Source organism: Coffea arabica, chromosome 4c (genome assembly GCF_036785885.1).
Source record: "Coffea arabica cultivar ET-39 chromosome 4c, Coffea Arabica ET-39 HiFi, whole genome shotgun sequence".
NCBI classification, from domain to species: Eukaryota; Viridiplantae; Streptophyta; class Magnoliopsida; order Gentianales; family Rubiaceae; genus Coffea; species Coffea arabica.
The window spans coordinates 49,315,838-49,328,315 of record NC_092316.1 but is presented as its reverse complement, the minus strand read 5'-3'; the positions used below and the strand labels follow the sequence as shown (position 1 = coordinate 49,328,315).

The following is a 12,478-nucleotide window of genomic DNA, read 5'->3' as shown; positions in this document are numbered from 1 at the left end:
CCCAGCCATACTTGTTGTTACTCTCATTAATCTACACAACTAAGAGAGTATAGTTCCACTAACACCGGTTTTTCTTGCTAAACTATGAGATAGAAAATAACAAAGGAGTAGATGATTTTTCTCTTATGAATTATAGCCCGCAAAACATAAGTTGTTGTTGCACCTTTTTCTATCTCAACTATACATATTTATAGGTGAAGAAAAATTCGTCAAACATAACCTACACTAATAAATAATAATATGCTAAATAAATGCTAAAAATTATTAGCTATTCAAGACACATTCTAATTTGAATCGTCGGTTACAAAATTTATTGTAATTGAAAAGCCATAATTTCATATGATAAATCTTTAGTCAAAAATCATTCAAACACCAATAAATTGCAAAAACATATACCAATTTATTCTCCTTGTAACTTACACCTTTAATTGAGAATTTAACTATTTTATTAAAATACTCCAACAATATGTGTCTAAAATTGCTTGTTGGAGTTCAAAGGAAAATAGATTGTTACTTTTGAATAATTTCAAACCTCATTACTTTTTCAAATACAACACATAACCAGATACTAAAATTGACAAAGACTACATATTGCATTCAAGTTTCGGGCATGGCAACTTGTTGGACTGTTATGGTTAAATTATGTCACTTGATACTGTACACTAATACACTGATACTAATCATACCTCGCCAATTAAGTCAAATGGATTCTCCATATATAGCATTCACATGATAAGGAAAAGCCACCAACTTGCTTGCTTGATTTGCAGGATGTGATTAGCATTATAATCCACATCGACGTCTTAATGTCACATGGTGTACCTTCTTAAGTATGCAATACCTCTTCAGCTGCTTATTGCTCTAACTAGACACTACTTGCAGTATCATAAGAACATACACACATATTTGTGTTTGTGTGTGTTTTCATGTGTATAATGGTTAAAGATCCGGGACTCTTGTTTTTTCTTTTTTTTTTTTGTCAGAATATCAATTCCTAAGACCTAAGCTAATGCCACAAGCAAGACCTAAGCTAATGCCACAAGCCCAACCAAAAGGCAATTGCTGACTTCTGGCCACACTTATGGAACTTAAATCCTAGACACTCACACCCTCACAAGACGATGTGGGACTCGGGAACAGGGAACAGGGAGCTTCTACTAAGCATTAACTAGCACCCACTCACTCTGTTTTTAACCTCACCTCGGGTCTTTGTTTCTTTTTGTCAGAATATCAATTCCTAAGACCTAAGCTAATCCCACAAGCCCAACCAAAAGGCAATTGCTGATTTCTGGCTACACTTATGGAACTTAAATCCTAGACACTCACACCCTCACATGGACTCTGGATGTATACAATTTGTTAATCATTTGTTCTTGTGTAGTTATTGTAATTATCATAGAATATGATATACAAGCAAACACATTAATACATTAACTATTGGGTTAATAACACTTTGCCCCCTGAACTAAGAGGGTAGTCACACTTTACTCCCTTCAACCTTAATTATATACATTTTACTCCCCATGAAGACTAGTCAAAGTTACAAATACAAAAAAAGTAAGTGCAATGGCATTATTACTCTGTTATTTCATTAACGTATCTATAACTTAATATCAATTTATTAGATTTTAAGTCAAACAAAATGGATAAATTACACAATACTAAAAAGAAATACAATTGCTAGAATTTAAAAAAAGGGTTAATATTAAACTCATTTTTTAAAGATAGTTTTTATTATTTTAATTTATTTAAACTTTTAGACCAATATGATTGTCATTTTTTTATCAAATCATTCCAATATTAAATTCTTAATCAAATTTGTTAAAAATGGCTGATATGCCTTATTTTTAAACTGAGAGAAGCAACATAGCGATTAAATCAAATTTCATTTTTTAAAATAGAAAAGGCAATAATAGTAAACTATAAATATATCAACAAAACATGAAAATAGTATTAGCCTCGAAGTTCATGTAAACTAAAAAAATAAAAAAAACTACTTTTTTTAAACAAAAAACAAGTGTAGAATTACTTCTTTTTCAAAAAGAAATTTGGTACTTATGAGCATTTTAGTATTGTGTTATTTATCCTTTTTATTTGACTTAAAGTATGATAAATTAAACAAAACATATATAAATGTGAACATTAACCCAACAGGAGTAATTATTTAGCTTTTTTCAGATATTTTTGTATAGTTGATACGATAGATAAGATATATATTTTTTAATAATGAAAATAAATAATATTATGTTATAGATAATTTCATGAATGAAAAGGCAATAATCTCATTGCCCTCACCTTTTTTTGTATCTAACTTTGACTAATCTTCATGGGGGTTAAACTGTATGTATTTAAGGATGAAGGGAGTAAAGTGTGATTATCCACTAAATTTAGGGGAGCAAAGTGTTGTTGACCCTTAAATATTTTATTTGTGTATACAAATATTTGTACTGTGATTATGTCAAATATTTTTTTCATATACACAGATTCTTATAGGAAAAGAAAAACAGGGTGTCACTGTATGTAAAGTTTCATACTTAATACAATAATTCTAGGCAAATCAGACCAATGACTACTTATAATTTTATTTGTGCATACAAATATTTATACTGTGAATATATTAATTATCTTGTTCATGTACGCAGATTCTTATAGAAGAACAATAATAATAGTGTTATTGTATATAAAATCGCATTAATATTAAGGGATAATTTCACAAACCTCCCTTGAACTTTTTAATAGTTTCACTTAGTTTCCTTGAGATTTGAAAAATTACATATACCTTCCTTGAGTTTACTGTTTTGGTAATAAAAAATATTTAATGGTCAAAATTTTGAATGAATAACCCAAAATGCCCTCATGAAATTATAAAGTTCATTTCACCTTCTTATAAAATTATTTCAAAACTATGGACATGCACAAAATTAATCTCAAACTCATTTTCAGCCTTCGTCTCTACTATTTTAAATCTTTCATATTACTACATCTCAATTTAGTACCATTATCATCGTGACCACTACCACCATCATTCCCTAAATTCTAAAACCTTAATCAAAATTTTAAAAAAAGTAATACTGTTAAACTCAAAAAATTTCAGTAACCACATTAACACAACTGCCAATTTCTCAAATGTTAGAATACCAATACTAGCCATATTCTTTTTAAACCCAACTTACATCTTCTTCTATTTATCTCTAAATTCTTCAAGGAAAGTTAAAATCAATTTGTAATATGTTAAATTTGTGTTTAGCACATAATTGGTTATTCCACGAGTAAATTTTATTTTTGTTTCCATTAAACGTTTAATTGTGTGATGCATTTATATGAAAATTAGGAGTGAATTGTTTAATTGCATGAAAAATATTAACATGTTAAGACTATTATGGTCATTTCGCAGAATCAAGGGAGGTAAGCGTAATATTAAAATCTCAAAAGTATTAGATAAAATTGTCAAAAACCTCATAGGGAGATTTCTGAAATTATCCCTAATATTAAACACAAAAACCTTAGGGAGATCGGACCAACTACTGCTACTACCTGTCCCAAGTTGAAAAATTAGTTAGTAGTAGTACATGTCCTTGTCTTGTCCAGAACGTGTGAATGAGGTAAGGGGCATAGGTCTTTTTAACGGTCACCACGTAAGCAAATTGGAGCCCACACGCTCATTTCTGCCGCCAATTGGCAAAGCCGGACACGAAGTTTAGGTTTTCTTGTTGGCGTCACTAAAATAGTAAAATGGACGCCTTACTAGCTTATGGCCACTCTTCGTTTACCACGTGTTTCCCGACAACTGCCTGCGGACCCACTGTTCTTTTCTTTTCCGCTTTAGTAGCTCCTCAGCATGATTGAAATTGGGCGTGAAGTGAAGCCGTCAACTATTATTAATTCCTTTTGATCCTTCTCACCATTCATTCACACGTCCTTCAATTTTTCCTCATATTTTGATGTACTCAGTAGGAAATTGCATCTTTTTATTGGTTAATCAAATAAAGAAAAAGATTTTAATGGGTTGACTGAGCTGGTAAAACCCATTTTTTTTTTATTTAAGAATGATTTATGTTCGAATTTTATTATCAGCTGTCTTTCATTGATAAATAATTTATAAAAATTAATTATCACATGTCGTTGAAGAATGCGTCAGTGAATAGCATTGAATTTGAAATTGGATAACCTCTCTCGTTTTCCAAGCTTTTTTTTTTTTTTTTTTTTTACCAAAAGCAAAATTAGAAAGAAGATTTTTGCTAAGGAAAGACATGTCCTTGATTCTCAAAAGGATTTGTGAGTCTTTTGTTTTATCCACAATGGGAGAATTATAAAGCTGTGGATTTTGCTAATAGACTACACTTAAATGGAAATTAGTAGCTAATGTCGCTCATGAAATTGTTTAACAAACTAATCAAACGTGGTGGTTTCTCTATACTCCATTTGCAAGGATCTATAACTAATTTGTCAGTAGCCATGAGTCATGATATCCTTTTATTCTTTTTCTATTCTTCCACAATGATATAGAATGAAACAGATATTCGTTATGATCAAATGACTAACAAATCATATCGTAATTAGTAACATATGTCACTATGATACACATGCAAAACTCAGACTAGTTATGACAATTGTTTAACCAACTTATGAAACATTGTAGTTTCGTATTTCATATAAATATATCTATAAGTAGTTTAAAGATTTGCCCACATAACAGATTATTAGAAAGCTTAAAGAGTATCATGTTGTTTATAACTAACAAAGTTCATGATGGAATCATTATGATTGAGAGATATATAGATGGATGATGTTTGCAATACTTTGTCTGTTCTTTGTTCTGTATATCTTATAACGATGCTTTCATCTTTATTAGACTTTATGGATCATCTCCATGTGCTTCTCCGTGTCATTTCCTTTTTCTCTTTTTCATAACAAACTTTTACCCATTTTAATAGGCTAAAATTGCAGTTAAAAATCTTGAAATAATACTTTATGGTATTGAAAAATTGAAAATTAAAAGGTTTACTAACAGGTATATATCCCTCATGATTCATTAATTTGAAAAAAAAAACATCTAAATATAGAAGGTAAAGTAAATATAAGTATGTGCATAGTAAGTTAGGTGTCTTTTTTTTTTTTTTCTGGCCTTCCTCTCAACCCTCTCCATTTTCAATTGGAAAGGCATATGATTCAAATTCTGAATCTGATACGAGGAAAGACTCTAAGAACCCTTTCCTAATCAATGGGCCGATCCCACTAGTTATAGTAAGTTAGGTGTAATTTAACTCTCTTAACTAGTGTCCTGGTACCCATTAGAATTAATACAAAAATAATGCTTACGAGTAATGGCTTGTCGTGAAATGAGAGTTGGTTTGTCATACTTCTTGCTGTTTATCTAACTCCTGCATTCTAAAAAGGTTGTCAAAAAGGAAAAAAAAAAAAAAAAGGAATTCCATTTCTCCTTAGGTGCATGCATGATATGTCATTGTAAAAGACTTGCATGAAAACTGTCTAATGAATATCTATTCCGCTGGGACATGTGAATGCATTCTGTGACTCTAGACAAATTAGCCTGACAAGATAAGGTATATATAGAAAGTCAAGCTTATCCTTTCACTAATAGTTTAGGGTTCTTGGACAGGACAAGATGTCCATAACGGAATGTCAAAGAAGAACTAATTGAACTGTACACCTACCCGTTTACGACTATTTCTCAAACGAAGGATTTTGGAAATTTGTGATGTTCTCAAGCCCGTTTACTACTTGCCCCTTTTTGAGCAATTTTATAGGCTTCATCTATGCTACTTCTCATGACTCAATTCCCACGTGGTTCTTTGAATTTGTCACTTGCAAAATGTGGCACTCTTCTTAGTTGAGTGATTCAAAGAAAAAAGAAGGAATGGGGATTTCTTGACTTGGCAAAATTCTCCTCAAGTTTGGCAAAGCTCAATTAAATGGACCAAAAACTATATATTTAAATAGATCTGTGCACTTTAGGAATATACTATATGCTTGTTTGCATGGTAGTTTTTTTTATTGTATGTCCTACAAAAAAAAAAAAAAAAAAAAAATCTGCAAAAGCTGCCTGATTGAATTATGCTTTTTAGAAGTGATCTTCTAAATTATTCTGTAACACTTTTTTAATAAAATCGCATATCTGCCATCAAAGGTGGTTGAGCTTCCATTATTACTATTATTATTTACTGAAAACCATCAGTCAACCATAGCCCTAGGCATCAAGGTTGAAAATGTAGCTCAATAAGGAATATTTTTTTCTGGGATAGAATTTCATTAAACCTGTAGATTAAGGGGTTAATTCAGTTTAATTACTACCAAGCAATATTACAACTAACCTACTAACGGTGAAGTGATTTCTATATAGAATCGAACCAAGGTTAGAATAATGAGGTTTGGATCCTAAACTTATAATTATTGGGATCTTAATCTCTGTTGTTTTTTCATTAGATTGAGGCCTTTTTAGCAACAAAGTATACATGACTACGGTAGTAATATGTTGATTTGATTGTAGATTACATTAATTTTAACATTGTTACATTACAATTATAATGACAAAACCACGAGATAGTTACAATAAACCGTATAAATCTTAGTTTAATTCAAGGTAAAATGACAAAGCAAAGGGATCTAGTTCTTAATTATTGATGACCAACGAATGCAGAACATGAAGTTATGGGGGAATAAGATACTATACATTCTCGAGAAGTCAATTTTGCTCACTTAAGAGTAGAGAATTACCTTCTCATTTCACATTTATTGGCATTATTGCAATAACACATTGCTAATGTCAAAGTTATTATAATAAATCGCAGCTTTATAATAACACATTGCTCAGTTACCAGTTTTAAGATTCTAATATACTCTAATATAAAACAAGTACTTTAACCTGTGAATTAGCAGGGTTTCTTTTTATATCACTTTATGGGTTTCTGAATCAAGTGCATGTTACAACTTGATTCATGTATTGAAGAGAGCGTGCATATAGATGTGGTAAATGTCTTAAAAGTGGAGATTGCCTCAGCATTCTGCTGTTTTCTTTTTGCCCCTGAATTAGAAGCAAGTTTTCTTCTCCTAATCAATCTGATGACTAAGATCTACAGTTGATGAAATTGTCTCTAGTTTTCCATGTCGCCCTTCCAAACATTTTCAGATTTGTTGTTGCATTGATTTAATTTCTCAAATCATTCACTTGAACGCTTAAAATTTCTTTTATTATGGATGCATTTTTTTTTTTTTTTTGGCAAACTCTTCGTTTTATTTCTCTCCTTTGACATTCTAGGACACCACAGGTGTGTTGAAAGTATATTTAAGCTCTTCTATAATGCTTCTCTGGGTATTTTATCTTTTCTCCTGATAAGTAAATAGAACCAATAATCATCCCTGCATAATAATCACCTCTTGTATCAGTCTTTTGGATCAGGTTGTTCACTCACGAATCCTTGTCCCCATGAACTTTTGGGTACGCAAATATACTAATGCGGAGGTCTATTAATCTTCATGCTACTGACATCTTTCAAGCTATCGTGCTACGGCTTCACATTTATTTTTGTAAGAAAAGAACCCCAAGTCTTACTTCTTGGAGGATATTCCATCATCTGGAAAGCCCACATACTGGACATATTCTATGTGATGTAGGATGAGTGTTGTGTTGATGATTCATTTGAAAGGCTTAGAAATGTGGCGCATGTTGCATGTGACATGATAGTTTGTAGGAGGTCTGTTGAATCTTGTACCATTGATTTGCATGATTCTTGAACTTAGGATGTCAGCTTCAGTCAATTAATTTGTTACTGAAAATGCGGGCATTTCTCTCCTTCCATACATGGTAAATCACTGCTGCAAGAGCAAGCTTCATAATCACTGTACCAAAAGAATTCCTCTTTAAATGATGATTCAGCCACCACGATACACTAGGCAAGCAGCTTGTATTCTGGTCCAAATACATGCAGAATAGATACAATTGAAGAATAAGTGATCAGCAGTTTCAACACCTGTGTTACATGGAACACATCTGTCATCATCAACAATCCCCCGTTTTTGGAATCAATTTTGGGTGCTAAGTCTATCCCGACACAACATCCATAATATGAACGAATGTTTAGGAATATTGTTTTTAAACCAGACCAAATGATACCATTCCACATTTGGATACGAGGGTCTCAGAATCTCCACAGCAGATTTAGTGGTGAAAATCCCGGAAGTGCTAACCATCCACTTTAACTGATTCTTTATTGGAGGGATCCAAATATTCAGTAGGGGGTAAGTACTGTATGAAATCCACTACAGCAGCAGTTCTCCTACTCCCAGTTGGCGGCATCCATACTCCATGTTGGATAATAGAAGATACTTTTGCGTGTAGGGAGCTTCCATATTGCCTAACAATATCTGGACCACAGTAGTTGAGGAGAGCGCCCCTAGCATGCCAGTTATCATGCCATAGGAATGTGTCCTCACCAGTCACCACTGATAATGGTTGAAATGATGTAGGGACGAGCAGCTGACCGGAGTTGAAGTAGGTTCCTTCGGTACCATGAGCAATCACTGGGAATTGGTGTTGCCTGAAAACATTTATTCTTGAGCTTTACAATGTGAACCCAGGCAATCCACAGAGAGTCTTTCTTCAGAGCTGTATTCCAAATTTGCTTCATGATAAGAGCTTTATTCCCAATCCTCCCTGCTTGACTGGTTTACACATCTCCTGCCAACTAACTTTGATCCCTGTCTTAGCTGTAGGAGTCCCTTTCCATAAGAAAGCAGTGACGACAGCCTCAATTTTCTTGATAACTGTTTTTGGAATCAAGAATGTGCTACTCCAATAAATCTGTAAGTTCAGTAAAACAGACTCCACAAGCTGCAATCTAACAGCATATGTTATTAGCTTTGAATTCCAGCCTCTCACCTTCTTCTGAACCTTCTCAATCAACAGCGCACAATCAGAAACAGATAACCTTGTGCTGATTAAGGGCACGCCAAGATATCTAACTGGAAATGAGCCTCTCTGCATGGGGCATAGCTGAGCTCCTAATTCGTCACTAACTCCTGCTAAAAACACTTCACTCTTATTCAGATTTGAAGTGAGAACTGAAAGATTTGTAAATTCCAGGAGCACTGACTTCATAATCGTCACTGAAGTAACATTAGCAGTAGAGAGTAAAAATAAGTCATCTGCAAAAGTTAGATGAGAGATACCAAGAGGTTGACATTTTGGCTGATAAAGAAATTGGGAGTTATGAACAGCTTCATCAAATAATTAAGAGAACACTTCCATAGCTAAGAGAAAATGGTATGGAGAAACTGGATCCCCTTGTCTCTCAATCCACGAGAGCTTGAAAAGTATCCCACCAGTGAACCATTTAAGTTTAAGGAGAACTTTGCAGTGCATAGTTGATTTTTCTGAGTTTGGCTAATGGTGAAATAATCAACATTTAATACTAAATTCTTATGTGATTTCTTTTACCAAAAATTGAAAGATTTATAGAAAATTCTGTTTGACTTTGTAGCACTAACTGAATGCCTCTCTCTATCTGCTACTTATTCTTCTTCGGGTCTTGTACAGTCTTGCTTTAAAGAAAAAAAAACATACAAATTTCAGAACAATCCAGCTTTTTGTACTAATCAAACGCTTGTGAGAGTAGAACAATCCAAATTTCAGAAAACAATAGCAACTTAAGATATGAGTTAACAAAGCATAACAACAGATATAGACATAGCAAGCTGCTAAGTAGCAGAAATAGTTGATTACAAGTAGTTTAGGAGCACTTATCTCTTTTTCTTTATGTCCTCCCTCTGATTTATTAGAGGGCACGCAAGCCAACTTTCCCACCGCTACTAAGTTACAACATGAGTTCATGACACAGCGGTACATGTAGATGTTAAGTTGGTTGATAGCATACATTTTTGTAGATGTTAAGTTGGTTGATGCATGGCATGAATAATCTCATATAGATTCATAATTATAGGAATTGGTTCTATATCTGATACCGGATTCAATGGAGCTCTTTTAGAAATAATCTCTCATGGATTTATTGAAAATCCGGTGAATCTTCACCCGTAATATAGCATAAATCTAAAAAGACGAAAGAGACCCACTCAAGAACAAAAGAATACCATCATGATTTTAGATTGAATTTTGATGAAACAATGCATCAATGAGAAGTTAATTTGATTTGTTTGGTAACTTTTTTTATTATATTTAGAATATTAAAAGAAGGAGTCAAAACTTGTGTTTATCAACGAATAAAAACCCCCTCTCATAATTGCATCCTTACATTCAGGAGAGGTGGGAGTTAGGTGGAGTTTGATGCATAGCGTGATGCAACTGCATCCTACCTTCTGGGGAGGGAGTGAGAGTTTGTACAAACTAACTTTCTTCTTAATTACAAAGTCTAATTTATTTGTGGCTGGAAAAGAGAGGGTTTGTAACAAAACCTTCTGACCGGGTTTTGCTATACGTACAAGTTAAAAAATCCAATTTACACCCATTTCACTGCAAGTATACAGGTCAACTAATAGTTTAGGGTATATATCGGGTCGATCCTACGAGAAAAATTGAACAATTACCGGCACTACTAAAACTTTTCTATTATTTAGACTATCAAGGAATTATAAGAAATGAAACCTACTGAACTTATTCAAAATAACAAATGAAAGCTCCTTAAGTTATGGTATCCTTAACTACTCATGCAAGTGCTATATTTGGATCATTGAATACTACTATTTAGGCTAGTTATGCTGTAATTTCCTTATGCATATGAAACCTACTTTCATAGTAAATCAACTATATTTATAACTAATCCATACCTATTCTCATGGTTATGAAATTAGCTACAAGTTCATTTCTTCAATGAAATTAGCTACAAGTTACATGAAATTAATTACTAAAACCACATAGGTGCACCTCTACTCTCGTGAGTGTACTCCCTATGTTTAACACTTCTTAAACCAGTGCTAAATCTCAATTTTCATTACAGAAATAACACCTTAGATAATCACAATCAATGGTACTAGATTAATCATGATTTTAAGAGCTAAAGTGCTAAATAACTTGCTCAAAATAATGACATCAAATAGCCAAATAGTAAACACTAGCAATCATAGAAAGTTCAACCAAACCCAAGGCATAAATTTTAGAAACACATAATAACATATAAATCCATAACTTGTATATTAACTAAAATTGGAATTTAAGTACAAAAGATAAAGAGTTGGAAAGGAATGTAACCCTTGTCACATGAGTTCATCTCCTTGCTTTTTTCATCCTCGAACCTCTTCTTCATCTAGCTAATAAACAAGATGGATAAACTAACTAGCTAACTATCCTATACTATACTAACCTAACACTCAGAAAATGGAAGAACTATATTTCTGCAGACTCCAAACTTTCTCCCGTAAGTCTCTCCTTCAATTTTGCAATGGTTTTGGCTATATAAAGGTAAAAGGTGGTCAAGAAATGAGATTTAAACCTCCCTTTTACAGCTGCAAAGTGGTTGTCACATGTCTAGCATTACATGTGACTTGTTGGAGGTGAAAACAAGCTGTCCGCGTAGAGAGCAGTCTTTTCTGACCACAATCCGACCAGAAATCCGGCCATAAATCCGGCCAGATTGCTACAGTGACCTTTTGTGCAATTTCTGTTCAATTTCCAGGTCTACTCCGATTTTGCCTCCACTTCAACTGAACTTTTCTTGATGATAGAAGCTGATTTAACTCTTGACTAAAACATAAAACTTGTAACTCTTTGAGTTAGTTTTCCAATGCATCACGAATCACACATTTGTCTTGGAAACAATATTAATTTCTCAAGAGGTGAAACAATATATGTACTTTTTCAAATTTAATTCCTCATGTCTTGGAAAACAATCAATATACAATTGTTCAATTTACACTAAATACTCATAATATCAAGTAAAGGAAAGATAATTATGCTCTAAATTCAACAAGTTAAACTTAATCTCTCACCATATCCTAATTTCACAAGTAAGCAAATCACATAGTCAATTTACAGCTTTCCTTCTATAATCATCTTTTTATCAAGAATTCTACAACTAAGAGGGACTTATTCACACTTGATTTTTTTACTTAAATAGTGAAAATACCTTTTTACGTGAAAATCGACACTTTTAGGTAAAGATCTCTGGTTACTCAACATTTTACTTATTTAAATTGCTATGCATACTCGTAATTCAAATACCTTTTTATGCGAAAATCGACATTTGTAAATGCCAATCCCCGGTTACTCGGTACAAGAATCATTGGAGTGGAATACTTTTTTATTTACTTTCTTTTCTCTTTTTTTTTTATAAAATAAATAGATTTTCCCTCATAGAAAATTATATAAAAATAATCAAATGAGGAATATAACCTTTTATCAATTATATCAATCACTTATTTGAAAAATTAAGTAAAGAGGAGAAATCTCATTAAACATGCAAAATTATAGGCATAATTTTCTCTATTGTACTGGATATACTTTCTAAAATGT

At 32.7% G+C, this 12,478-nt stretch overlaps 1 protein-coding gene across 1 annotated transcript; it reads right to left on the bottom strand.

Moving 5' to 3' along the window:
* Nucleotides 1-8,200: 8,200 nt before the first annotated feature.
* On the bottom strand, nucleotides 8,201-9,115 carry LOC140004844 (uncharacterized). The gene is made up of 2 exons (XM_072044999.1): nucleotides 8,691-9,115; nucleotides 8,201-8,555 (listed from the first exon to the last, which is right to left on the bottom strand). The coding sequence occupies exons 1-2, from the start codon at nucleotides 9,113-9,115 to the stop codon at nucleotides 8,201-8,203; spliced, it is 780 nt and encodes a 259-aa protein (XP_071901100.1).
* Nucleotides 9,116-12,478: the final 3,363 nt, after the last annotated feature.

What these genes read in the sequence shown, in the direction of transcription:
- LOC140004844 (XM_072044999.1), bottom strand. Translation starts at nt 9,115, where the DNA reads ATGAAGTCAGTGCTCCTGGAATTTACAAATCTTTCAGTTCTCACTTCA. An exon ending in AAAGTTAGTTGGCAGGAGAT is followed by an intron (nt 8,556 to 8,690) that starts GTGTAAACCAGT and finishes AAATGTTTTCAG; the next exon opens with GCAACACCAATTCCCAGTGA.